General features: G+C 41.5%; 2 protein-coding genes across 18 annotated transcripts in view; one reads left to right on the top strand and one right to left on the bottom strand.

Annotated features, from left to right (window-relative positions):
• Positions 1 to 24,878, top strand: part of LOC100871617 (uncharacterized) — a 77,831-nt gene extending 52,953 nt beyond the window's left edge. For 8 of the 16 annotated variants that reach the window (XR_015290805.1, XR_015290804.1, XR_015290803.1 and 5 more), the window contains 6 exons: positions 478 to 11,805; positions 12,750 to 12,818; positions 14,105 to 15,124; positions 17,300 to 17,525; positions 21,342 to 21,420; positions 21,498 to 23,704. Coding sequence is in view for 6 of the 16 variants with exons in the window: in XM_086903624.1 (XP_086759750.1) it covers positions 478 to 11,805; positions 12,750 to 12,818; positions 14,105 to 15,151; positions 21,342 to 21,420; positions 21,498 to 21,621 (12,647 nt within the window). In the remaining 10 variants the exon portion in view is untranslated. Of the gene's footprint in view, positions 1 to 477; positions 11,806 to 12,749; positions 12,819 to 14,104; positions 15,152 to 17,299; positions 17,526 to 18,540; positions 18,642 to 21,341; positions 21,421 to 21,497 lie in introns of all 16 variants that reach the window. The other 8 variants (XM_086903629.1, XM_086903627.1, XR_015290807.1 and 5 more) reach the window with 7 other exon arrangements.
• A 1,086-nt stretch (positions 24,879 to 25,964) lies between these two features.
• Positions 25,965 to 27,734, bottom strand: eIF1A (eukaryotic translation initiation factor 1A). 2 transcript variants are annotated; one of them, XM_003694549.4, is made up of 5 exons: positions 27,216 to 27,734; positions 26,908 to 26,991; positions 26,463 to 26,699; positions 26,281 to 26,381; positions 25,965 to 26,137 (listed from the first exon to the last, which is right to left on the bottom strand). In XM_003694549.4, exons 1-5 carry the CDS (start codon positions 27,229 to 27,231, stop codon positions 26,132 to 26,134), a joined length of 444 nt encoding a protein of 147 aa, XP_003694597.1. In that variant the 5' UTR covers positions 27,232 to 27,734; the 3' UTR covers positions 25,965 to 26,131. The 2 variants fall into 2 exon arrangements, with proteins under 2 accessions (XP_003694597.1, XP_086759756.1); XM_086903630.1 differs by lacking the exon at positions 25,965 to 26,137 and having other exon boundaries at positions 26,269 to 26,381; positions 27,216 to 27,579.
• Between the last annotated feature and the right edge of the window lie 51 nt (positions 27,735 to 27,785).

The raw sequence follows: 27,785 nt of genomic DNA, 5'->3' as shown, positions 1-27,785 counted from the left end.
AGAAACGTTACAATTTAATTCCATTTGTAACTCTCTCTTTCATTACGATAAATTCATAATTTTGATCATTGAATTAACTTTTCTTCTCAAAAGCTTCAAAGCTTGCGAAGAACAGTTCGATTAATCGTCGTTCGTTAATTCAATTTATTATTCGATTATTATTACAATTATTTTTTTTTTTTTTTTTTTTTTTCCTTTTTAAACATAAGTGTAAATGGTTGGACACAGAAGGATGACTGCTCCATAGCACATATATACCACGCACAAAAACCACACGAGAGTCTAACTTAACGCTGTTCTTTAAAAAGAGCGATATCGAGCGAGCCGGCTTACACTAATGATGGCGAAATGAAATGATATTAAAAAAAAAAAAAATAAATAAATAAATAAAAATAAAAAAATAAAATAAAAACAAATGTGTTCTTTCTATTTTGCAACGTTTACAGATGCCTAAAATATGTAATACTTAATTAACAGGTATAATAGCAGACGCAGAGAAAGCGAAGGGGAAGTTAGCTAAGGAAGGGTGGTCGGTGGTTTATGATGATGATGATGATGATGATGATGATGATGATGATGATACGCGAGACAATAAAGAGGCAAGAGGTGCTGTAGTTGAAAGTTTTGTTAGGGAACAGTTCGTAAAGAGGAAGCCTAAGGACAAGATCCTTATGGCGGAGGAAACGATTATCGATCGAACGCCGATCGTCGAGCCGACGATAGTTAAGCAGCGTGTCGTTCGCGATGGGAAGGGAGACTCTAATGCGAAGATGATAGTCGGATCGAAAACTATAGTTACAGCGATGGACGGTGTAGAGAATAAGAAGAGTACTCGGGAACCGGTTGCGATCGGTGAACGGAAAGAAACGATCGCGGTGAAAGAGATGGATCGAACGGCCGCCACAGTGACGATCCCGAACGGTAAACAAAGTATCGTGAGCGAGAAGGAGATGATGTCGAAGGAAGGTAAGGAAGTCGACGAGAAATCGACGATACCCGCCGACGATTCCGGCACGTCGAAGAAGGGGGAGGAAGGGGAGGCGAAGGGGAAGGGGGTCGATCGAGGGGAGCAGAGATCCCCCGCCGAGGAATCGCGAGAGATCGTTGGCAAAGTTAACATTCCAAAGGAGGGTAGGGGAGTGACGAGCGAGAAGCAGGCCGCATCCGCGTACGAGAGCGTTTACAGCGTGCAATACCCGTCCACGGACGAGAAACAAGAGGACGAGTCGAAGAGGTCGAAGGACAAGAGCGGAGGGGGTATATTGTCCGGGATTTTCAAGGGATCTAAACTGAGGAAGAGCAAATCGAGAGGATCGAAGGATACGTCTTTCGATAGCGGCGACGAGGAAGCGAAAGCGGCCTCGACTGGCAAGGAGGCCGCTAAAACGAAACCGTCTACCTTCGTTACGTACGACGCGTACGTAGACATGAAACCCGCCGAGCAAACTGCCACCGACATTAAACTGGCAACGATGCAATTTTTGGACGAATCCAGGCGCCTAGCTTCGGAGGTGCACGCGCTCGACGGCGCGCTCATGGCCTCGACTCGGGTCGAGGAAAAAGACGAGGAAGAGACGATCAAGGATCAAGCGATGGAAGATCGTGGCGATACCACCGATCAGGAGAAAGAGAAAGGTGGTGGTGGTGGTGGTTTCTTCGGTATGTTCAAGAGTCCAAAATCGAAGGAGAAGAGATTGAAGAAGAGCAAGGAGTCGTCGTTGGACAGCGGCGACGAGGAGGTTCGAATCGTCACGGAGAGATCGTTGGACGATACTGGCGAGATCGTTCCCGACGTGTACACGTTCACCTCGCAGGTTCGTTACAACGAGGACACGCCGAAGGATAAATTGAACGGGCATTCCTACGATATTTCGGAGACGCGAAAGAGCAGCAAAGAAGCGAACGGGAAATCGGAGGCGAGGAAGCGCGAGAAAGAGAGGAAGGAGCGAAGTTTGGAGAGGCGTGGCGATAAGAAAGGTTCGGATTCCCCGGAGAAGAGGGTGGCGGCGGGTGAGGGAGGAAGCGAGGAGGGTGGGAAGGAGAAGGGCGGTGGATTCTTCGGTATGTTCAAGAGTCCAAAGTTGAAGAGCAAGAAGAGGAGTTCGTCGAGGGAGAAGAGCTCGTCGAAGGAAACGTCGTTCGACAGCGGGGACGAGGAGACGCGGCAATTGACGGCGGAATTTTTGGAGGACACGAGGAGAGTGGCGGAGAGCATGCACCGCGAAGGCTCGAGGCGAATCGCCGAGAAGATGACCGCCGACGGGGAGCCATCCGCGGAGGCATCCGTGGACAAAGACAAGGGAGGGGGGATCTTCGGCAAATTCAAGAGTCCAAAATTGACGAGAGCGTCGCGAAGCAGATCTCGAGAGAAGAGCGGCCCCCCGCGAGAGGCGAGTCCTCCGGACGCCTCGATCCGCGACGCGACCGCGAAATTCTTGGAGGACACGAGGAACATCGCGAACGCGACGTTGGACGCGAAAGAGAGAGGAGAGGACGCGAGGGAGAGAGCGACGACCGAAGCGACGACGGAGGCGAATGGAGCGGAGGCGAGAGACAGAGCCGCGAAGGAGGCGAAGAGGGCGAAGGAGAAGAGCGGCTTCCTATCCGGATTGTTCAAGGGGGCGAAGCACGCGGCGGACGAGGCCTCGGAGGAAGTTAAGGAGGCCGTTGACGGGACGAGGAGGGAGATCGGCGAAGGGAAAGATCGCGCGAGAGAAGCGGTGGAAGGGAAATCGAAAGACGAGGCTGTGTCGGAAGCGAGGGATGGAAGAGTAATTAGCGTTCTCAAGGATACGAGAGACGCGATCGGTGGAAAGGTGAGCGAAGCCGCGCAAAAGGTGTCGGATACCGGTAAAATCGTTGGGGGAAAAGTCGGGGATGGAGCGAAACGGGTGGAAGAGAAGGTGGAGGATGCGGTGAAAGTTGCAAAGGACGAAACGTTGGAGAGAGGGAAAGACGTTAAAGATATCGCGGTGACGGGTGACGCGAACGATGCCAAAGGCAAAATTGGCGAGAAGTTGGACGAAGGTGGCGCGCAGAAGGTGGCCGATACGGGGAGAGCAGCAAGGACGGACAAAGGGATAGCCGAAGGGATGATAAAGGAGGCGGAGTCAGCCGCGAAGGCGACCAAGGACAAGGTGGTTAAAGAGGTTAAGGAGGACGCGGAAACAGCGAGGCAGAAGATATCTCGGAATGGAATGGACTCGGCGGTGGATAGCGCGAAGGAGAAGGCCGCGAAGGAAGGCAAAAAGGGTAAGGAGAAGAGCGGTGGTTTCCTCTCGGGACTGTTCAGAAGCGCGAAACACGCGGCGGACGAGGTTTCCCAAGAGGCGAGAGAGTTGGTCGACGAGACGAGGAGGGAGATTGGCGAGGAGGAGGCTCGTGCTCGCGAAAAATCGAAGGAAGTGGACGAAGCGGTTAAAGAGAGACTGGCCACCGGTGCGCGGAAAATATCTGACGTTGGCGAGCGAGCGAGCGACGTCGAGGAAAAGGCGATTCGCGACGCGGTGGATGGCGCGGCGGCGGCCAAGGACGAAGCGATCGCGAAGGCGAGGGACGCCAAAGACGGAGTCGGGGAGATGGTGGAGGGGGCGAAGGAGGCCGAGGCGAGAGCGGAAGCAGTTGCGAGCGAGGGCGTGAAGGCAGCGAAGGACAAGGTGGCGTCTGGAATAGACTCGGCCGTGGATGGCGCGAAAGATAAGGCCGCGAAGGAAGCGAGGAGAGCGAGAGAAAAGGCCGGCGGTTTCTTGTCGGGACTGTTCAAGGGCGCGAAGCACGGCGCGGATGAAGTTTTCGAAGATGATGCGAGGGAGTTGGTCGACGAAACGAGGAAGGAAGCGGTTGAGGAGGAGGAGGGTCGAGCTCGGGACCAGGTGGCGGGAAAGTCGAGGGAAATCGATGCGACGAGAGACAAAGCGGTGGATAAGATTAGCGAAAAAGCGGCGGAAAAGGTTCGAGATGTCGGCGAAAAGATGATACCGTCGGACGATATGGTCGATGGCTCGAAGGCGATCGAGGACAAGGTAGCGGCGGGCGTGAAACGCGCGGAAGACGAAGCTGCATCCGTTGCAAAGGATGTTGGAAAAGCGGTCGAGAAGATGGCGGATGGCGCGGAGAGGATCGGAGACGCGGGAAGGGAGAAAGTGGCGAAGGAGATCGAGGACGACACCGAAGCCGCGAAACGGAGAATAGGAGGGGCGGTGGACGGCGCGAGTGGAGCGAAGGACAAGGCGGCGAAAGAGGCCAAGAGGGCCAAAGAGAAGACGGGCGGATTTCTCTCTGGACTGTTCAAGGGCGCCAAGTACGCCGCGGACGAAGTTTCGGACGACGTTAAAGAATTCCTGGAGGAGACGAGGAGGGAAGCCTCGGAAGAGAAGGACCGTCTACGAGACGCGGCCGCCGAGAAGTCGAAGGAGGCGAAAGCGGCGAAGGACAGAGTTGCCAAAGACGTCAAGGATGCCAAAGACGCGACGCTCGCAAAGGTGTCCGATGCCGAGCGAAAAGCGTCGGACGCGGCGAAGGTCGTCGGTGAGAGGATGGCCGACGGGGTGAAGCGGGCGGAGGAAAAAACGAAGAGCGTCGTTGGAGCGACGATCGACGGCGCGAAGGAAGCGAGGGATAAAGCTGTTGCGGATACGAAGGATGCCGCGGAGAAAGTTGCGATCGCCGCAAAAGACGCGAAGGATAAAGTTAGCGACGAGGGCAAAGCCGTTGCTGCCGAGCTGATCGAGGGGGTGAAACGCGGCGCGGAGACCGCGAAGGAGGACGTCGAAGCGGTCGTGGACAAGGCCTCGAAAGAAGGGAAGAAGGGTAAGGAAAAGGCGGGTGGCTTCCTCTCGGGACTTTTCAAAAGCGCGAAACACGCGGCGGACGAAGTCTCCGAGGACGCGAAAGGTTTCGTCGATGAAACGAGACGAGAAGCGGGTGCGGCGAAAGAGAGAGCAGTGGCGGATGCGAAAGACGCGAAGGAGAAGGTTGTGAGCGTGGCGAGAGACGCGAGAGAGAAAGCGGCGGATGGTGGACGAAAGGTGGCCGATGTTGGGAAAACCGTGATCGAGAAAGCGGACGCGATCGCGAAGGACGCGAGCGAAGCTTCGAGAGCGGCCAAGGATAAAGCGGTCGCTGATACTTTGGAAGCGAAGGATAAAGTGGCGGTGACGATGAAGGAAACGAGGGACCGGATTGGCGAAAAGGTGATCGAAGGCGTTGAAAAGGTGTCGGATGCTGGGAAAGCTGTGGGGGAAAAGTTAACGGATGGCGCGAAGAAAGCCGTGGACAAAGCCGAGGAGGGTATCCACGATGCGAGTAGCGGCGTCAAGGCGACCAAGGACAAACTGGCGCGGGAAATTAAGGAGGATGCGGAGGTTGCGAAACAGAGGGTAGCGTCAGGTGTGGATAGCGTGGTGGACGGCGGCGTTGCGGCGAAAGACAAGATCGAAAAGGAGGCTAAGAAGGCGAAGGAGAAGGGTAGCGGTTTCCTCTCCGGTTTGTTCAAGGGAACGAAACACGCGGCGGACGAGGTCTCGGACGACGCGAAGGAATTTCTGGAAGAAGCAAAGAGAGAATCGTCGGAAGAGAAGGCGCGCGCTTACGAAGCGATGGAGAAGAAAATCGAGGATATAGCCGCGGCGAAGGATAGAGCGATCGTCGAGGCGAAGGATAAAATCGCGATTTCCGCGAAGGACGGGAAGATCAAAGTTGAGACGAAAATTTCGGATGGATTGGAAAAAGTGTCAGATGCCGTCGGTAAAAAGTTGGAGGAGGGGGTGAAACGGAGTGGAGAAAAAATAGAATCTATCGGTCGAGAAGCGGTCGACGGCGCAAAGACGGCGAGAGACGAGATGGTTGCGGGGGCGAAGGACGCCAAGGACAAAGCTGTCTCGGCCGCGAAGGATGAGATCGGCGAGAAAGCGTGGGAAGTTGGCAAGAAGGTGGAAGAAGGGATCGCGAGCGGTGCGAAGGCGGTTGGCGACAAAGCTCGCGAGATAGGCGAAGGCGCGAGAACGGCGAAAGACAGGGTGGAGAAGGAGGCGAGGGAAGACGCCGGTGCCGCGAGGCAAAAGATTTCGTTGGGCGTGGACGCGGTTGCGGACAGCGCGGACGCGGTTAAGGAAAAGATTGCGAAGGAAGCGAAGAAGGGTAAAGAGAAGGGCGGAGGTTTCCTCTCGGGCCTGTTCAGAGGCGCGAAACACGCCGCGGACGAGGTCTCGGAAGGAGTGGAAGAATCGCTGGACGAAACGAAGAGAGTGGCGGCGGGCGAAGAGGAGGCTCGTGCTCGCGAGGCGGTGGAGAAAGGTATCGAAGGGGTGAAAGGCGCGAGAGACAAGACGGCGGCCGCGATGAAACACGCCGGGGACAAGGCGAGCGAGAAAGTGTCCGAGGGTGTAAGAATCGTTGGCGACGAAACGACGGAAGCAGCGAAACGAGCGGAAGCTGGTGTTCGAGAAGCGGCCGAAACGACGAAGGACAAACTGGCGGATAAAGCGGCGGAAGTTTTGGACACCGGGAAAGCGATCGGGGAGAAAGTTAAAGGCGGGGCGGAGGAAGTTGGCCGAGGATTGGCCGACGGAGCGAGGGCGACGAAAGAGAGAGCGATCAAAGAGGCGAGAGAGGACGTGGATGAGGCGAGGAGGGCGGTCTCGTCTGGGATGGACGCGGTTGCGGATAGCGCGATATCGGGCAAGGAGAGGGCCGGGAAGGAGGCTCGAAGAGCTAAGGAGAAAGGTGGTGGCTTCCTTTCGGGATTGTTCAAAGCCGCGAAACACTCGACGGACGAAATTTTGGACGACGCGAAGGATTTCCTCGACGAGACGAGGAGGGAAGCGTCGGAAGAGAGCGGCCGTGCCGCCGACCTCGAGGATGCGAAAGGTAAACTCGTCACCGCGGTGAAACACGCCGAGGACGCGATGGATGTGTCCGACGTGGCGCGGAGAGCGACGGATGCGAGGATTGGAGAGGTGGTCGAAGGCGCGAAAGCGGCGACTACCGGCAAGGACGCGACGGAAACGATCGGCGAGAGAGTGGCCGAGAGTGGTGGGCAGGAAGCTGCGAGAGAGGAAATATCTCGCGAAACGGCGAAAGAGGGTAAGAGAGGGAAGGAGAAGGGCGGCGGATTTCTCTCTGGATTGTTGAAGAGCGTGAAACAGGCGGCGGACGAGATTTCGGACGACGCGAAAGAATTCGTGGACGAGAAGAAGAGGGAGGCCGTCGAGGAGGAGGCTCGCGCTCGGGAAGCTGTGGCCGGAAAACTGAAGGATCTCGGCACAGCGAGGGATAGAGCGGTCGCTGACGCGAAAGATGCGAGGGATAGAGCGGCGGACGCGGCGAAGGATGCCAAGGACAGAGTGGACGAGAAAGTGTCGGATGCCGGTAGAGCATTGGACGAGAAAATTTCGAGCGGTGCGAAGGCTGTCGAGGCGAAGGTGGAGACGGCTGCGAAAGATTTAGCCGGCGGAGCGGAGGCAACGAGGGACGGGATAACGGCCGATGCGAAACACGCGGGGGATAGAGCCGCGTCTCTGGTGAAGGAGAGCGAGGAGAGGATCGGCGAGGCTGTGTCCGACACCGGTCGAAAGATAACGGATGCCGGGAAAGCGATTGGAGAAAAGATGGCGGACGGCGCGAAGAAGGTGGAGGAGTCGGCGGAGAAGACTGGCCGCGAGATATCCGGCGGCGTCGGAGCGGCGAAGGACGCTTTGGTGAAAGAAATCAAGGATGACGCCGAAGCGGCGAAGGAAAAAACGTTGGCGGCGGTAGACGCGGTTACGGACGGCGCAACGTTCGCCAAGGAGAAGGCCGGCAAGGAGGCGAAGAAAGCGAAGGAGAAGAGCGTGGGCTTCCTTTCGGGGCTGTTCAAGGGCGCGAAACACGCGGCGGACGAAGCGTCGGCGGACGCGAAGGAATTCCTCGAGGAAACGAGGAGGGAAGCGGCCGAGGAGAAAGGCCGGTTGCGCGAAGCGGTGGAAGGAAAAGCGAAAGAAGTGGACGCGGCCGTGGCGGACGCGAAACGAAAAGTGGAGGACTTCGGAGCCGAGATGGTTGGAAAAGTATCCGAGGGTGTGGAGAGAATAACGGATGCCGGTGGCGAAAGAATCGTGGATGGCGCGAGGCGCGCAGAAGCGAAGACGGAAATGGCGGCTCGCCGGGCGACGGATGCCGTCGAATCGGCGAAGGACAAACTGGTTTCGGACGCGAGGGACGTTAAAGAGAAGGTGGAATCCGCGGCGAGGGACGGGAAAGAGCGAATCGGCGAAAAAGCGAAGATGGTCGAGGACGAAACGGTGGCCCTCGCTCGAGACGTAGCCGACGTCGCGAAAACGGGAAAGGAGAAAGTTGCGAAGGAGGCGAAGGAGGACGTTGACGCGGCGAAGCAAAAGGTATCGTCGGGCGTAGAAACGGTGGTGGACGTTGCGTCGAGTACGAAGGACGCGATCGCGAAGGAAACGAGGAAGGCGAAGGAGAAGAGTGGCGGTTTCCTTTCCGGTTTGTTCAAGGGCGCGAAACACGCGGCGGATGAAATTTCGGAAGACGGGAAACGCGTTGTCGACGAGGCGAAGAGAGGAAGTGCGGAGGTGGCCGAGAAATTGGGAAAGGGTGTCGACGCGACGAGAGAGAAAGGAATCGCGATTGCGAAAGACGCGGAGGACAAGGTTGGCGGCAAAGCGTCGGAAGTCGCGCAGACGGTGTCCGACGTTGGTAAAGCTGTTGGCGAGAAAGTGGCGGATGGCGCGAAAGAAATCGGCACTGGCGTGGAAGCCGGTGCTCGGCGAATAGGAGACGCTGCGAAAGCGACGAAAGATAAAGTCGCGGCTGGCGTAAAAGATTCCAAGGATAAAGCGATCGCTTCCGCGAAGGATGTCAGAGATAAGGTCGCGGAGGGTGGCGAAAAAGTGGAGAGAGTCGAGGCAGCCGCTCGAAAAGCGGCGGATGAGACGAGGGAGAGAGTAGCTAAGGAAATTCGAGAGGATGCCGAAATCGTAAAGGGGAAGGTTTCCTCGGGGGCAGATGCGTTGGTGGACGGTGCTGCTTCCGCGAAGGATAAAGCGACGAAGGAGGCTAAGAAGGCCAAGGAGAAGGGGAGCGGCTTTCTTACGGGATTGTTCAAGGGCGCGAAACAGGCGACCGACGACGTATCCGACGAGGTGAAAGAATTTCTCGACGTGACTAGGAGAGAGGCGGCGGAGGAAGAGGCTCGAGCTCGCGAGGCGAGGGACAAAGTTTCGAGCGCCGTGAAAGACGCGGAGAAAGCGGTGGACGAAAAAGTCAGCGCGGGAAAAGATAAATTAACAACGACGGACGTCCGAGACGAAGTTGTTGCATCTGTTGCGAAAGACGCGAGGGACAAGGTTAAGGAGAAAGCGAGCGAAGGTGGAGAGAAAATATCGGAGAAAATAGTGGACGGTGCGAAGAAGATTGAGGACGAAACGAAGGCGTTGAAGGAGGAGAAAGAGGAGGTTAAGAAGGATGCGAAGGAAAAAGTTGCATCGGGCGTGGACGCCGCGTCCACGGCGAAGGATAAAGCGGCGAAAAGAGGGAAGGAAAAGAGCGGCGGTTTCTTTTCCGGATTATTAAAGAGCGCGAAGCACGCCGTGGACGAGGCGTCGGAGGAGGTGAAGGAATTCGTGGACGAAACGAAGAAAGAAGCCACGAAGGAGGAGGCGCGGGCGCGCGAAGCGTTGGCGAGGAAAGCGAAGGAGGTGGATGCGGCGAAGGATAAAGCCGATGCCGAGTGGAAGGATACGAAAGATAAGGCGAGGACGATCGCGACGGACGCGGTTGGAGGAAAAATAACCGAGGGAGTGCAAAAAGTATCGGACGCTGGGAAAAGCGTGAGTGGAAAAATCGTCGAAGGAGCGAAAGCGGTGGAGGCAAAAACCGAAGCGACTGTTCGAGGTGCCGTTGAAAGCGGCAAAGCTGTCTCGGACGCGAAGGGCGTTAAGGATGCGGTCGCAACGTCTGTCAAAGATGCTAAAGACGGTATCGGTGAGAAAATATCCGAAGGCGTGCAGAAGGTATCGGACGCTGGTTCGTCTATATCCGCTAAATTGGTCGATGGAGCGAAGCGAATCGGCGGTGAAACGGAATCGGTTGCAAAAACGACGAAGGATAGTTTATCGGAGGAGGTGAAAGGCGACATCGATGCCGCGAGGGAGACGATTTCTTCCGGAAAGGAGGGGGTCGCGGATGGTGGCGACGAGGCGAAAGAGAAAGCCTCGAAGGAAGGTAAAAAGGAACGTAAAGAGAAGAGTGGCGGTTTTCTGTCGGGGTTGATCAAAGGCGTGAAACACGCGGCGGACGAGGTTTCCGGCGAGGTTAAGGAATTCTTCGACGAGACGAAGAAGGAAGCCATCGAGGAGGAGGCGCGCGCTCGCCGAGTACTCGCGGCCAAAGCGAAAGAGGCCGACTCGGTTAAAGACGAGGTCGTGACTGGGGCGAAAGACGCGAAGGAGAGGATCGGTGAGAAAGTAACCGGTGCTGCGCAAAAGGTGTCGGACAAGGTGGTCGATGGAGCGAAGGTGGTGGAGATGAAAACGGAAACTGTCGCGCGAGAAATGGCCGAGGACGTTAAAGCGACGAAGGACAAAGTGGTGGCGGATGCGAGAGATGCCGGAGAGAAAGTGACGAGCGCGGCGAAGGATACGAGGGCGAAGATCGGTGAAAAGGTGTCGGGTACCGCGCACGCGGTATCGGAAGTTGGGAAAGCCGTGGGCGTTAAAATTACCGATGGAATAAAGAAAACGGAAGCGAAAGTGGAAAGAATCGGGCAGGATATCGGCGACGGAGCGAAAGCGACCAAGGATAAATTGGTGGAGGAGGCGAAGGAAGACGCCTCGATCGTAAAAGAGAAAATCTCCTCCGGAGTGGATACCGCGATGGATGGCGCGAAAGCGGCGAAGGAGAAAGGTTGGAAGGAGGGTAGTAAGAGGGCGAAGGAGAAAAGCGGTGGTTTCCTGTCCGGTTTGATCAAAAGCGCGAAACACGCCGCCGATGAAATTTCCGGGGACGTTAAAGATTTCGTGGACGAGACGAAGAGAGAGACGATGGAGGAAGAGGCTCGCGGCCGCGTGGCAGCGTTCGAAAAATCGAAACAAGTTGGCGCGGATGCGAAAGGTGGGAGAGGCAAGGTTAAAAGCGCGCAGAGAGTAACGGATTCGGGTGGTAAAGCGAGTGGTAGTAGCGAGAGAGTGTCGTCGGACACCGGAAAAATTTTTGGAGAGAAAGTATCGAATCAAGCGGGGCAGAGATTCTTCGCTGTTAGCAGCGACCCTAAAAGCGCCGTGGCCGAGTTTCTGGAAGAGATGAAACGCGACTCTGCGTGGGACAAGGTGCACTTCCGACACGAGCCGGACGTCCATTTGTACGAGAACGTGGACACGATGTTCGTGAAAGAGAGGAAAGGGGAGGAGGAGGGTGAAACGGCGAAAGACGAGAAGGGATGGAAAAAATCGGCGACGAAAGTTAGTTATTCGGTTTTCGATACGCACGATCCACTTTCTGAGCTAGATTCCGAGGCACGGGTGAGGCTGTCCGAAAGAGGGATCGAGGACAGCGATGGTGCCGGGGAATCGATGTTCAAGAAAGTATCTCGCATTCCACAAAGAGTTAGTTCCTCGACGGAGCGGGTTAGCCCTAGCAGCTCGTCGGATAGTAGTAGTTCGACAGTTAGGATATTAAATGTATTTAGTAACGTAGAGCACCTCGAGCCTCGCACACGACAAACCGTCACCACAGTCGTAACAAAGTCTGTGCGGACGGCAGCGACCCCACCACCCAGTCCCGCCGAGTACACTGACAGTAGAATCGAAGGTATCTTGCAATAATTTGCGTTATATAAATATTACATACCAGCTGTGTGTAACATGATTAATTAAGTTGATGCTTTTCTATAACTTATGTTTTGGTAGTCGTACCAAAATGGCCTAAGAAGGCCATTGCACTCTTATCATTCGTAATGATATCTAACACTCTTGATCTTAATCACTTTTAGTGTACTAATGTTTACACGATCTTTTACGAGGCAACCACGTCGAACGTACTATAAAGTGTGTATTTTCATTTTTTCATTTCAGTTCAAAAATACGACGAGTAAACGCGCAATAAATTATTTGCCCCTTTTCGTGATCGTTGTTGCAAAAAAGCCTACCTCTTTCAAACCTTGTATCATATTTTCTTCATACCGATCGATGCGATTGCGCACTTTATAGTACGAAAAATCTAAATGAAAAAAAAAAAAAAGAAGATACGCGAAGATCGATCGTAGCAAATACATATGTAAAAAACAACGTGTTTACCATTATTTCTATTTATTTGCTGTTATTATTTTCAGTTTTTGCGTTTTAACTTTGTTTAACAATTCTTTAATGCATGTTTCCAGGTTTTCTTATGCTATTTTTTAACATTATAATATTAAATCCACCACCATGAAAAATATTTTATACATTCATCGATAACGAGATTTATCGGTCCCCCCCTCCCAAAAAAAAAAGAGAAAAAAAAACGACAACCCTTATTTGTATCAGTATTCATTTCTTATTATTATAGCATAACATAAAACATCATCAACTGTTATTTATTATACCGTAAATTTATTATCATTGAATTAACAGGAGAAAACCACAACTAGAGAAGCATGAACCGAGGTATGCCATGCAGGGAAACATCATTCATCTAATCCTTGTCAAATCATTGCTTTTAATGTTTACATTGCCTCTATAAATCCCACTTATGCCGTGTTCCACCTACTTTTCCAGATGTAACCGAAGAGGCGGCAAGACGAGCTCAGGATCTAGCCGATCAAGCACAATCATTGACGAAATCAGGTAACGTATAGTGCCAAAGAAAGTATAGCGAAGAGAGGGAAGAAAGAAAAGAAAAGAAAAGAAAAGAAAAAGGAAAGAAAACTCACGAAAACACAGATCGCAGGCCCAAGATCAATACGTTAGCAGATTCTATTTTGGTGCCCTCATTTATATTTAGCTTTATCTTCCATAGTTAGCACCTGCCGATGCTTTCACACTAATATTGTGCGCACGTTTCTTACTAAATAGATACCTCTTTGCGGCATATAGAGTAAATTGTTATATACAATTGTAATCTTCGAGGTAAAAACGGTAAAAAGTTTCCATATTTCTTCTTTTTTTTTTTTTTTTTTTCTCGTACAACAACTTTCAATACACTTGGGACGCCTTCGATCTATCCTTATTCATCTATAGTAATGTCGAATAAATATATATATATATATATATATATATATATATATATATATACTATGTGTTTTTTATAGTTGAGACAAAGTAGATTAGAGGAACTTTCATTTTTTTTTTTTTTTTTTTTTTTTTTACTTAGCTGGTAGGTAAGACGTACGTTACATACTTTTTTTCACCGATTCTTTTTCACCGCTTTTACAACATGTTATAATCGCTTTTGATCAGTTCACAAGAATCACGCTTCTATATCGAATTTCCTGCATAATAATAACAATAATAATAACAGTAGTAAAAAGAAAAGAAAAAAAAAAGTGAAGAAAAGTTTCCTTTCTTATCTTTTTTCATTTTTGATTGAAAACACGTTCGTCTGAGGAAAAGTAGTTGTTTTGCAGGGTACGTTTTAGTAAGATTCAGGCGCCACGATTCAAATGAGTGTTTTTTTTTTTTTTATATATATATATATATAAAACATACTAATCCCGTTGCAGTATTGATACTAACTAATTAACTAACTAACTGACTGACTAAAAAAAAAAAGGAAAAAAACAAAAAAGGAAAAAAAACGAACAAAAACAAACGAATGTACTAAATGTAGACGTGTGCTGCACACACACACACATACATACACGCGCACACACAGGCATATGCGAGTATCGATCAATATGCATGCGTGTGTGTGTATGGGCGCACACGCGAGTTTCGTGTGTATGCGCGTGATACGTAAAGAAAAAAAAAAAGAAAGAAAGAAAGAAAGAAAGAAAGAAAGAAAAAAAAAACACGCTGAATCTTTCTCAGTCCAACTGTCGCAGGCTGGGCTAGACTCGAAATATTCTTAGTGTGTATCAATGTGCTTTATGTCCTTGTTCCTGTTCTTGTCCATGTCCTTTTGGATGGGTCAGGGCATGATTCGGCTGAGATTGATGGGACTCGTGTAGAGAGGCATGCTACTTCTGCTCCAACAAAGCAACCTGTTCCCGCCCCGCGACACTCTACCAGGTCGTCCATGAAAACAGACTTTCGTCTAGACTTGGCAGATACCAAACCGTACACTCTCAACAAAACGAGTAAGACGAGAGACGAGTCGGAATCGGAACCGGTGCAACAACACCATTTTTCCCCGGATAAAAGCGGTAAAAACAGTCCGACGAGTAAGATCCCGGTGAGGGTAAAGAAATCGACGGAGAACGGGAGGGGCGAGTGCAATGTCGAGTTCGACGACGATCAACGTCGAACGGATTTTGCGAGCAGAGACGTCGAGGACGAGTCGCCCGGCGAGAAGGAGGCGCGACAACCCGAGGAAGACAAGGAGAGAAGCGACTCCTCCCTGAAATCCGAACCGTCCAACGAAACCCAGACGGCAACCACGGTGGAAGAGACGTGTTGCCCCGTGTTGCCCGTCGACGAATCGACGAGAGAGACGCACGCTCGAGTTGTGGACAAGTTGCCGCTGCTTGATTCGAAACTGGAGAGAAGGAGCACGGAGAGCAGCGAGGTGGTGAGAACGATACGATGCACCGCGGACGCGGCGCCTATACCTTGTTCCATGGTAAAATGCCGAGATCCTGTGGCGGGATTCGATATCGAGCAGGCGTCGTCGGGTAATATGATAAAAAGCGACACAGAGTTGTCGGAGCCGTGGGCCCAGGCCAGCCTGTCGGATCGTTCGTTCCCGAACGACGAGAAGGTAGAGCAATGGGAGAGCCAGCTCTCCCAAGACACGTCGCCCGGATCCGGTAACGGTGACATTTATACTAAGAACGGTAGCTCACGGCATGATTTGAACAGCGACACTGATAGTGACGGTTCACCAAGATCGAGGAGAAGATCTCCGAGCAAGAGGTGTACATTGGGCAGTTCCAGCGGGTCTGATGTAGCACTGCACGAAGGTGCGGAGCTGTCCCCGTTGGAGGACGACCAAGGTACCGCACTCACAGCTAACCTTCTAAGTAAGCAATGTACATATCCCGCTAACCAACTTACCCACCGAGAGACTCAATTATCTCAATCTCCGAGAGATCGATGAGATTCATTCTCTGTATTGCTTCTTTTCTTCCCTTGCTCCACCCCCTTCTCCTCCTCCCCCCCCCCTCTTTTTTTTCTTTGCATCGTCTCTGTACGCTTTTTCTCCCTTTTTTCCTCCCCTCCTCTGTTTTTTTTCTTTCCCCGCATGCCTCCTCCGCACACGACTCGTTATTCCCGAGTTACGTAATAGTTACGTAAGTAGCGGCTTTTTTGTAAAATCCTGATATGCGTGCATGCCTTAAAGTAAAGGATATGTACGATGCTTATACACGGTTTTTTTTGATCGAGGAATTGTTACGAATTCGTTGTTGTTGCAATCGAAACGAGCAACGTATCGAAAGAATTAGAATTAGAATTAACGGTTAACGATGAAATAGATAGAGTTAGTTAAAAAACACGTTTGGATGGAATAAATGAAAAATTCGTAAGTTTCAGGGTAGATCTTTCTTTATCTGGCGACTACGCTGAAAGTTATGAAAATTAAAAGATGAAAGAATTTTATGTTGATGGAATGGAACAATAATAACAAATTTTTGTTTAAAAAAAAAATGAATTAATATATTTAAATATTCGCTGCTGAACGTTGAAAGTTGATTTTTCAACCGATAAGAACGATTGTATAACATAGTTATTTTGGTGATGAATAGAAACATTAATGTCGGTGACTAACTAATTCAATATATACTGTGTTATTTTTGGCACACGAGTGTTGCATGAGCTTAACAATTGCTTGCATAACAATTATAACTCGAGATGTATTTGCACAAGGTGGAAGGATTATTGAAAAAGAAAAAAAAAAAAATATGATAACTAATCGCAAGGAAAAACAAAGCTTGTGAAATGCAGTGATAAATCTGCATAATTGTGTGGTTCTTTTTTTTTTTTTTTTTTTTTTTTTTTTTTTTGGATTCTTCGTGGAATTATCGCGGGCAGTGAGTAATTACATCATTAGGGGTGGTGATCGATTCAATGTGCTTCGTTTAAAAAGAGAAGTTTTTACCCATCGTTGGTTTTGGTTAAACGGACAAAATTGCGATCAGGTGCTTCTGGGACTAGCATACTTTTCACATTGACGTTCATACGCAGTCAAAACAACATTTTTACACTTGGAGAACAAGCATTTTCTACGCATCATATATCAAAAAAGAAATATTGTATTTTAGTTTGTAATCAGAATGAAATTAAATTTTAAAAGTAATTTTTTTTTTTTTTTTTCACTACACTTATCTATAACGAAATACGATATTGCTTTTTTTTTTTTTTTTTTTTTTTTTTTTGAGTCAAACAAATCAGATCTATGAAAATCATGGATCGACATTGATTCGATGTTATTCATTCAAGTGGCGCAAAATATCTATAATATACATATACGCAAAAAAATTCTACACACGAGATGTTTCATATAACTTGTTTAAAAAGAATTACACTAGAAATGTTCATTTAAAAAAATTCAGCATCGAAGTCACATTAATTGGGTAATCCTGTAATCCATTGCATTGGTCTTAATAACGTACTTATACGTCACACGTGTCAAATATCTGTAACAATCCATCAAAAGGTTTAATAATGGCGAAATCGTTAAACAAAATTTCTTTTTCGGCTTCGCAAAATCATCAAACAAAGCTTTATATTGGGATCGATTTAATTCTTCGATTAAAAAAAAAAAAAAAAAAAAAGGAGCATAATTCGTCAATAACAAGAGGGATATAATAACGCAATAATTGATCATCATTCGAATTTTATACTTGTTGAAACTTAAACAATTCTTCTTCTTCTTCTTCTTCTTCTTCTTCAAAAAAAGAAAGAAAGAAAGAAAGAAAGAAAGAAAGAAAGAAAAGAAAAGAAAAGAAAAAGAAAAGTCAGAAGCATCACTGCGAATCGATCGATCGAACGCGTCTACGGGACAATCGCTGCTAATTATTCTCTTCGCATATTATTTCGCCCGCTGTTCCTTCATTACTAATCACGGCGTGGGATCACAGAGTTCAATTTGAAATGAATTTATCATACATCGAGTATCATAAGAAAGCGGAAATAGAGGAAACTCATGGGAGGACGTAATGTTTTTAAAGCGACAGAAACAGACGGTTCGATACGATCAATTTGTTCGAGCGCACGGCGAAGTACAGTAGAGGGAACACCTAGGACCAAGAGTTCCGGTAGATCGAGCTGCGCATATTGGATGAGCGTAGCTGCCGCTACATTGGTGATTCTACTAGCAATATTACTTGCCTTGGAGCCACGAACGTTCCAACGTGCCATCTACATCCTCTCTTACAATATCCCGAGGCAAGCCGGGTACGGATTTACCCTTCATTTTATTTATCTTTTTTTTTTTTTTTTCCTTTTCATCAGGAAATTAAAGATTTGGAAAGATTTATTCCCATGCCCAAAATTTGTCGGTCAGGCTTTTTAATCAGGTTAAATTAAACCTCGCGGCGAGCGCGAACAAAAAAGAAGAGAAAAAAAAACACCAGTTCTTTTTTTTACACATCTCTAGACACATGGAAAACAAGAATGGGTATATATACGTAGATATATATTTTTAAAGTATGCACAGTCCCAGAGAAAAGTTTAGACGATTCAAAATGCAATGTATTTAATAAGATATGCGATAACAAAGCAATAAACGATACGAAATATAATATAATAGGTAACACGATTTAATTAATACTAATTTTAGAAGAATTCTTTTTTCTAGACGAATAACAATACAACGATTAAAAAACTAATTTTCCACTCTATTTATATATATATATATATATACATTGGTTTAGCTTCTAATATCTTAGAGCATGTAACTGCAAAGCGAAATTTTGTTCACGTAGGTATTTCTTCGAGAATCTAGCATCGTATGGTAATTTACGAGAACAGGTAACGGAAACAAATACATAAATTTTCAAAAGATTCGTATGCAAGCTTTCTTTTTCTGACATTGTATGTCGATTGATCGTGATACCGACGTATCGTATGTACTGCATGATCTTTACAATATTATACGACACCTCCGCATGATCTTTATTGCATTTTTTTTTTTTTTTTCTACTTATATAAAAATCTTTCAAGTTTGTCTCTTGCCCATTTCTTCTCTACAAGGCAATAATTCCACGATATCTTCCCCCACCCCTCTTTTTCAATAGCGTTTCTTTTTTTTTTTTTTTTTTCCTACGCCTGGTGCACGTATACTCCACCTCCACCTCCCCCCCCCTCTCCCCTCAACTATTACAGAGAGCCCGAACAACTAACTAGAGCTCGAATTACCACAATTAATTTTAATGCGTCCTCATAGTTTCTCACTATTTACCCTTTCTAGCTCTTCTGACTCAATAAGCAACTCAAGATAAAGCTAAAGTGTAGAGGGACCAACAAATCGTATTTTTTTAGTCACGTTAGGATTGTTAGGCGAATCGTCATGTAAGTAGCCTTTATCTATGTACACGTGCGTGTGTGAACACGAAAACAACCCATTTTTCACACCTTCATACAAGAAAAAAAAAAAAGAAAGAAAGAAAAAGAAAAAGAAAAAAAACATTCGCTCGACAGTTCAACGAATCAACAGTTCGAATCACCGCTTCGAAAGGTGCATCGATCCCGAGTACGAGTATCGATGCAGCTTGTCAGTGCAGAATGCATACATTAGAGTTAGAGATTCTTTTGATATCCCGCGCGAGACTGGAAACGCTCCACCAACCTTTTTTTCTTTGTGTTTAGAATTTGCAATGATGTGACTCGCTAATAATGGCCGAACGATCGCGCACAATCGTGCATCGTTCCCCGTACAAAGCACCTCGGATGTGATCCTGTGCAACACCACCGTCTCTTAATCCTCAACTTTTCTTCCGATCAGAAATATTTTTTCTTTCGCAATTATATCATTAATAATTGCATCCTTCCTTCATCTTTATCTTTCTTTCCAGCTAACGAGCTGATTCTCTAGTTTTTGAAAAAATTTTAAACACTTGTTATATATGGTATATTAAAAAAATAATATGCAAGAATTTTAAAGAAAGAAAACATTTGTTTTAAGAAAACAAATGAGCGTATGTTGTTCAATTTTTTCGGTATCGAATGATAGATCAAAATGTTAAATTTAGAAAGATTACTTTTACAAGATCGCTTTTCAATATTTATAAAGGTGGAAATTAAAAGCGTTTGTTTGGACGGGAGAAGGAAAGAAGAAAGTTCGGAAGAAAAGTGCAGGAAGAACGCATACGAGAATGTGCACAAAATCGTTCTCCCTTTTCTTTCCATCTGTCCAAGGAAAGCTGATATATCCAAAACCTTAATTAATTAATATACTTGCAAATAATAATACTTGACCGTTCGTCTAACAACACTAACTGATAGTAGTTAGTACGCGCCCCTTTAAACTTGTTGCCACTATATATGCAGGGTGTTTCAAAGAGCTACGGTCAAAACCAGAGAGCGTTTTCCTCGGTCGAAAATTGTAAGTACGATAAAGCTGTTGCTAAAACGATTGAAGCTCGAACTGTCGAGAAATAATTTTGTATAATTTGTTGAACATATTTTGCTTTATTTTTATTCCATTTCCATAGCCGTTGAATTTCGAATTATTATTATTGATTGATTCTTCTTTGATTTCTCGTTCGAAATATTTTCTTTAGCGAATTCTTTACAGTAAAAATAAAATAAATAAACGAATAAGTAAAAAGTAAATATATATATATCATTTTCGTCTGAGAAATTTGTTCGAACATAGCGTGTATTGATGTAGTATTTTTTTTTTTTTTCGTATCTTGTTTCATGACGATTATTATTATTATTAATTAATTAAGTAGTATTGATCCTTTAGGGTAGCGATTTGATCGACACTCGAATAGAATCGAATTAGAACGTTATTACGAATTAGACATCCCTATTACGAACGTTCTTACTTATTTTCCACCGAAGAAATCCCCCCCCTTTCAGTTTTCACCGTAGTAAAATTCTTCTGTTGTATCAAAAAATTTTAGATATTTATATATCTTACAACTAACTGCTAAACGCTTTATTATTCAGTAGCTTTTATCAGCGCTTCACACGAGCTCGCTGCGTGCAGCACAGTCCTGCTTACAAGAAAGGTTTCTTTCTTTTCATTTTGCTTCATTAGCGAAACTTGAAAGAATTCTGAAGTAATTGAATCGAAGTGACGATATGCTTTATTTGTAAAATTTTATTTTCTTTTCTTTTTTTTTTTTTTCAATATATTTGTGCAAACAAATATACCTATTTTTGTGCAATAAAATAATCAATTCATAAAATATAATTACGTATAGATTATATTTAAATTAATTTATATTTTGTTCGATTTTTATGTATATAATTAAATTTGTTCGGTATGTAATATGATTTTTTAATAATTTATCAAGTTCCATGATATTTTGTTACGTGATTACAATCGATTACAGTTATTTTCTCCCTATTTATTTTTTAGATTTTAATATTTTTTATAGATAAAATTCATTCAAAGAATTCGAAACCTTTCTTGTGAGAATTATTTTAAACGTGCCTCAATAAATATATCGTACTTAATGATTAAAAATTAATCGATATAGAGTCTCGAGCGCTGCTATTAGTGCATATAGAATTGAAATTACACGTGAGAAAATCGAGATTCGAGAAAGAAACTTAAATCAAAATTAAGATTTAATAATCGTAGATCGCATGCACAAAGAATTCATAATCGAGCATAGGGAGTCGAATATTATATATATATATATTTTCAAATATAACACGTATCCATGATATACTATTCACTTCCTGTGGCAGACATTATGAAATAAAACATCGTTAAACACGACCATTAAATAAACACGTAAAATATTATTAACGAATCGTCGAGATTAATATATAGTATATACGCGAAATGTAAGAAAAGCGGTTGCATAGTTGGCTGATATGAAAATGCGTATTATATATTATATATCGTCAAATGTATAGCGATGTTGTTACTTTTTTTATATGTGTCTAGTATTACCCCTTGTTTTGGGCATGATGTAACATTGACAGAATATACGATTGATACTTGTATCTATGTGAACCGCTGTAATAGTAAGAATTTTGTATATCACATGGAAGGAATCAATTTTGATCAATTTTCATTTGTTCACGCAGAATCTGACTTTTTGCAACTTAGCGAGCCATCCTACATGGAAACGACAACGACAGAAGAGGACCCTGAAACTCAGGAAAGGTATTTTTTATTGGGGAAAAAAAAAAATATTAAAAGCATAAAACATATGTAATATTTACAAATATTATTTTTTACAGAGTAACGAGAACTGTTCAAGTAATTACAACAACGAGTGGAACCGCCAGTGGTCCAGACGAATTGCGAGAGTCCATGCAAAAGATCGTCGATAGATTCATGATGGAGGAAAGGCGAGATCAGTGAAGCATGAAGAGGTCTCATGGGCGATTATGAAAAATAGAGAGAATTGAATTTTTCGCCATTTAATAATCGTGCATAATAAAAAGAAAGAGAGAGAGAGAGAGAGAGAGAGAGAGAGAGAGAGAGAGAGAGAGAAGGAAAAATGTTTAAATATAAATTCTCTAGTACTATAATTGAATGAAAACATCTATCTAATTTGGCGTATCCTCGAACGTCAAATGAGATTATCCTTTAGAAAATTAAAACAGGAGTATAGAAAAAGAAAAAAAAAGAATACCTTTCGATATAGATACCTTGCTCGCATCTATGTCAGATAATATCGCGGATTATTCTTGCAATGCTTCGTGAAAATACATGAAAAATATATGCACGATACTTTATTATCATACTCATGGCCTACGCTTCGAATTTGCTTGCCTTTCGGTTATTGAGTTGCCTTATATTATATTTACGTTTAATCTTGCTATTAAATAACGTATATCGTCGCTAGTCCGACTAGCCGATTTCGCTAGTCTTCACTAAGCCAACCCGTCCATGTACAACGCCTTTCTCGTGTTGTTCAAAGCGAAAAGAAACAAAAAAAAAGAAAATTAACGAAGGAGTAAAAACGCTTATGATAACAAAATATGGACAAAAAACAATGAAAAAAAAAAAAAAAAATATTCGTCTGAGAGATGCAAGTCCGACCAACGTTACGGCGATATATATTTGTAAACATTTTTTGAAAGATGAAAAAAAATAGGTGAAGACGATGGTATCGAAAAAAAAATAGATCTTACAGTGACTTCGCATAACTCGCCACTTGGCAGTTCATTTTAGTTTTAGGATGATTGTATATCTATCCATGCACTACAGCGCTTGATAGGTCAGCAAACACTTGAGTCACATTTTTTGACGATGAACTGCACACATATATACAAATTCTAAAAAAAAAAGAAAAAAAATGACTTCTTGTTGTTATTCGAATCATTGGAAATCCCCGGACAAAACGTAAGATTGAAAACCTTGTTAAGAAAATATCGGATACCGTATTTCCGATTTGAGTAGCGACAAGAAATAAATGTTTTTATGAATCGTAATGTAAATTTAACTTATTTAAAAGAATATTTCCTAACAATTTTTAATTGTATATATGATAATTTCTTAGCGTAACTTATATAAATGTACTATTATACGATTGTAATAATTGCAAGATTAAAACATGAATATTTTATTTATATAGCAGAATCATTGGACGAATGTTATACGCATAAATCATAAAATCAGAAGGAATGTTAATCGGCGATCTATCCTTCGTAAAATCATGTAAATTATTATAATTATTGTAAAAGAGAAAAAGAAAAGGTAAAATGGCATGACGATTATAGAAAAAAAGAAATGTGTTGTTTAAACTTTTACGACTTGCGAAACACGTCTTAATATTTAAGCAGCGTTAGCTTTCAATGTATAACAGTTTTAAAGGCACAGAAAGGAATCGTATATAGTATGTATTTAAAAGGAAAAAATATATATATATACATATACATAAATATACATATATAATAAATAAGGTATTCTATTAATGTATAATATATTGAGAAGATATAATTATGCATCTGAAGTTTATAAATTATTATCTATAATGACTGTTATTCTATGTTTAATAGACTTGCCTAGAGCCTATCTGACCTAAGGACCAAAGGCACAATCACACACGCATCAAAATAAAACATTATGCTCCTATGTATTGTCGTAACATTTATTGTAACTTATTACGGACGTTGCGATACTGGCATTTAAATATTCCGACTGTTACAATACATTATTTGTATTACAAAACAAGAAACTATTTTCCCTTTTACACGAGACCGCAAATTGATGTAACACGACGAAACTATTATTGACAGACTTTTTTTATTCACTGTCATTTTTCTGCAATATACTAGTACAATTTTTTACTAATATCTACACTCTATTGAGTACATTGATAAAAAATATTAAATATGCAAATCATCTTCTAAACGTCGACCACGTAACTTCACTGGCTAATTTATTGTCTATTGATGATTTGTCTAATAAAAATACAAATGAATTAAATTTATATAAATATAATTAACTTTTATTCTTCTATTTTTTAATATAGACATTTAATATTAATTATTTTTATTTTATATTAAAAAACATTTTTAAAAGTATTTAAATTACAAATCTTATTTATAATTTCCTAAAAATTGTACATAAACAAAAACTTTATTTTTGTTTTCTTGAAAAAATTAAATTATATTAATATAAATGTTACATAAATATATATGTACAATTCTAATAATAATTATTATATATAATGCGCATAAGGTAATAACAAAATTCTTAATTGGAAAAATTTTTGTATTATTTTCTTATTCTATAGAATATTTGTTGTTCGTCTATATAATGAATAAAATTTTTTATAAATTATAAAATCATAATTTTTTATATTGATATTTTCAGTAAGCCAGTAATGTTACGCTATAAAAAATATATATACATTTTGTATTATTGCCTAAGCTTAACATCTACCATATTCTTAAAACAATGATATGGTAGGATAAATCTATTTCAATCCTCAAAAACTTGAATACAAATGAAATATTTTAAATGTTTTAAATATTAATACGTTTATTTAATTCTAACTTTTACTAATATTTCTGAAATGTAGTAGTTAACTCTTCTAATGTAATATATAAGGATCATTATAGAATTTGACTTAAATTTATGAGATAAACGTTGGCACGTTGTGACTAAAGTTTATAATAGACTCGCTTTAATATCTCATAATTATTCTGTTACTACGATTTCGCAAAAAAATTATTATTTATTAAATAAAATATCTAAAGAGAGAAATTTGATGTCGTTTCATATACATGCGTTTAAATAAAAAATGTATTTAACATTCAGTATCGCATCAGTGCGCTTCTAGCTCTAAACATAATTTTGTACACTTCATGGTTTTGGTTTTGTGAATAACATGTAAGTACAAGCTATAGCTATTCTAATTTTTCTCCGCTTGATCTTCTCCGTAATTATTATGATGTTATATTAAAATTATAAAATCATTGTATGGCGTATGATATTAAAGAGTAACAAAAATGGAAAAAAGGTATGATTTTATCATATACTATTGTGTGATAGAGTTATCAACGACGATGTAATAAATTAACTGTTGCAACACAATCCTTGATGTATTTACAAAAATATAAATCAAAAATATGAAAATATATCCAATTCTGATTATCATGTTATAATTTTTGAAAATGTATAAATCACATTGATTACATAAAGTTTTATAATTTATCACATTTTTAAGTTCTTAAATATATTTTTAGTTCAATTATATATTTTAACTTAAATATAATTTTACATACAAGTATTTATATATTATATATTATAAAATTACTTAAAAATTAAATATATATGTATAAGATATATAAAATATTATAATAATAAACTATCCCGATATTGATCTGAATTATCTAATAGATAAAAGGTGATTATATACATTTTACATATTCAAATAAACAAATTAAATTTATTATTTTATATATTTTTATTCGTTGTTAACAGTTGACATTAATTTCATTTACATATTGGAATTAATATTTTATACAGCAGTTAACACGATTTGAATATTCTGACAATTTTTTTAATACAAAGTATAGAAGAATGAAATAATATTTATAAGTAATTTGATACATAACAAATAATATTTTTTTAAAATAAATATAACTCTTAGAAAGCAATTCATCTGTTACAGGATTTACTGTTTTGTTTTTAACAAATATTTTTCAGTAAAATTTTGTATTAATATTAATAGTTATATATTGCTTTTATCATTCACAATGATTTCGATCTTAAAATTACATCCAAGTATTTTTAAACATAATTACATAAACAATTCTTCAGAAGTTATGTATCTATATAACATATGGAGTCAATGAAATGCTTTGACACATATAGAATTGCAGTGATATATGGTGTTCACTATTTTCCCTGTTCAAAATTGTAATAACAATACATATACTTAATTGTCACTATTAAAAAAAAAATTATAAAAAAAATTTTCTATAAGAAAAATATATTATACATAAATACATAATTATTTATAACTCAATTTAGCTAGATAATATAATTATTCTAATATTGAATTTTAATACAGATCTTTAAATTTAAATTAATTTAAAGAAAAACAATTATAATCAAATATCTATTCAAAATGAAATTTCGAAGTCATATAAAATTAAAAGACAGGCTTTTCATAGTGAATACCATAAATCTAATGACAATTACAGATCCTAAAAATTCAGGATCTAATTTTAAATTGTAACACAATATTACACAGACAAGTGAAAATTTATTTATAGATACAGAAAATTGACTACTTATTTCAAAAAATTTCAATATCTTAATTACACAACAAATGATAGTATCTTGTAAAACAAATAGATGTCTTCATGCACTCTTGTACCATATCTTTAAAGTATATTTATACTGAAGATCATCAGATCTATAAAGTTAAAAACATTATTTTATTTACAAATAGTTTTATAATTATAGAATACAAAAAAATAAGAACATATTAAATTTCTTATTTTTAAATAATAATATTTTATAAATTTTATTAAAAATATTTAAATCTTAAATACTCACATTGTCAACATCATCTTCATCATCATCGCTAATTTCATCACCAAATTCAATATCTTCATCAAAACCATCTTCCACAAAGGTGACAGTATCATTAATGCGAACTGAAAATATAAAAATTATAAATATTTGACAGTTTGAATATATTTTTATTTCATTTCAATAATTAAAACATGATTGCTTACCAGTTTCTGGGAATTCACCATATGTTTTCAAATTACGAGCTTCATCTGATGTATATTTTAATATGACATCTGCTTTTGCATCCTGATAATCTCGCAAACCAATTAATATTATATCTCCTTGATTAATCCATACTTTTTTCCGTAATTTTCCACGAATGTGACACAATCTTTTTACACCATCAAAGCACATTGCTTCTAACCTTCCATTACCAAGCATTTTTGTAACTTGTGCATATTCTATGTAAAATAAAAGATATGTTTATATAATACGTATTAGATTTTTTCTAAATTCATGAAATATTATTTTATCTGTTTAAAGTGCTATTTTTTTTATTTAATATTAATCATGAATAATTAATAAATTATATTTAATAAATAACAAAAATTAAAAAATTTAGATGTCAAAATATTAAACACTATGATAAATATACTACTAAAATTTTACCTTGTCCATCTTCCTTAAAAACTAATTCTCTTTTTTCAGTTTCATTTTCGTTTTTTCCCCTTCTTCTATTTTTACCTCCTTTTCCTAAAAAAAAATAAATTTAAAGATTAATATTCCACTTTTTTTTTGTAAATAAAAAAAAATTTAATTTCTATCATGATATATTTAACAATATCAAAGAAAAATTTGACACTAATAGGTTAAAACAAACTAACCACATTGCAGAGAAATTTTACGATTGCCTATACATAAATCTATAAAATTTGCAAACACAAGGAAAATATAAAAAAATATAGTTAATTACAAACCTTTATTTTTCGGCATGTTGATTTATTAAAAAGTGCTTATTCAGTAAATATATAATAAATTTAAACAATAAGAAAGATCAAGATATTCAATGTTCTGGTTTTTCACCACTAAACACCTCATGGGAAAGACATGGACTACTCAAAAATGTCAAATATATGGAACTTAAAACAATTTTTTTCATTTATAATTTAAATGAATAAATTTTTTATTACAAAAATTACTTTCAAAATTTTTATAATATTTTGATTATAACATGAAATCCGAAGTTCATTAAAATTTAGATATTTCATTGACTAATTTATACTTCGTTCTGATCACGCGGCAAGAACAGGTATAGATAAAGGAAGTAAATTGTAGAAAGACAAAGATAGGGTAAAAATTCGAGTATCAACGCCATCTTCTGAATATTATAAATGAAACTAATAATATATAGATAAGAAAATCAAATAGTAAAAGAATAAAAATTGACACTCAATGCCATCTTGAATATCAAAGATATTTTCTTAAGAATATTCACTATTCAAAAATGATTAATGATTATAAATAATGGCTCATTTATCCATATCCCC

This window comes from Apis florea, unplaced genomic scaffold (genome assembly GCF_048593485.1).
Source record: "Apis florea isolate Af1SG1 unplaced genomic scaffold, ASM4859348v1 contig_2293_pilon, whole genome shotgun sequence".
Classification (NCBI taxonomy): domain Eukaryota; kingdom Metazoa; phylum Arthropoda; class Insecta; order Hymenoptera; family Apidae; genus Apis; species Apis florea.
This window is presented reverse-complemented; position numbering and strand designations above follow the sequence as displayed.

Coding starts and splice junctions, on each gene's coding strand:
- eIF1A (XM_086903630.1), bottom strand. Junction 26,700..26,907: donor TTTTAAGGAAGATGGACAAG/GTAAAATTTTAG, acceptor TATTTTACATAG/AATATGCACAAGTTACAAAA. Junction 26,382..26,462: donor TGGTGAATTCCCAGAAACTG/GTAAGCAATCAT, acceptor TTATATTTTCAG/TTCGCATTAATGATACTGTC.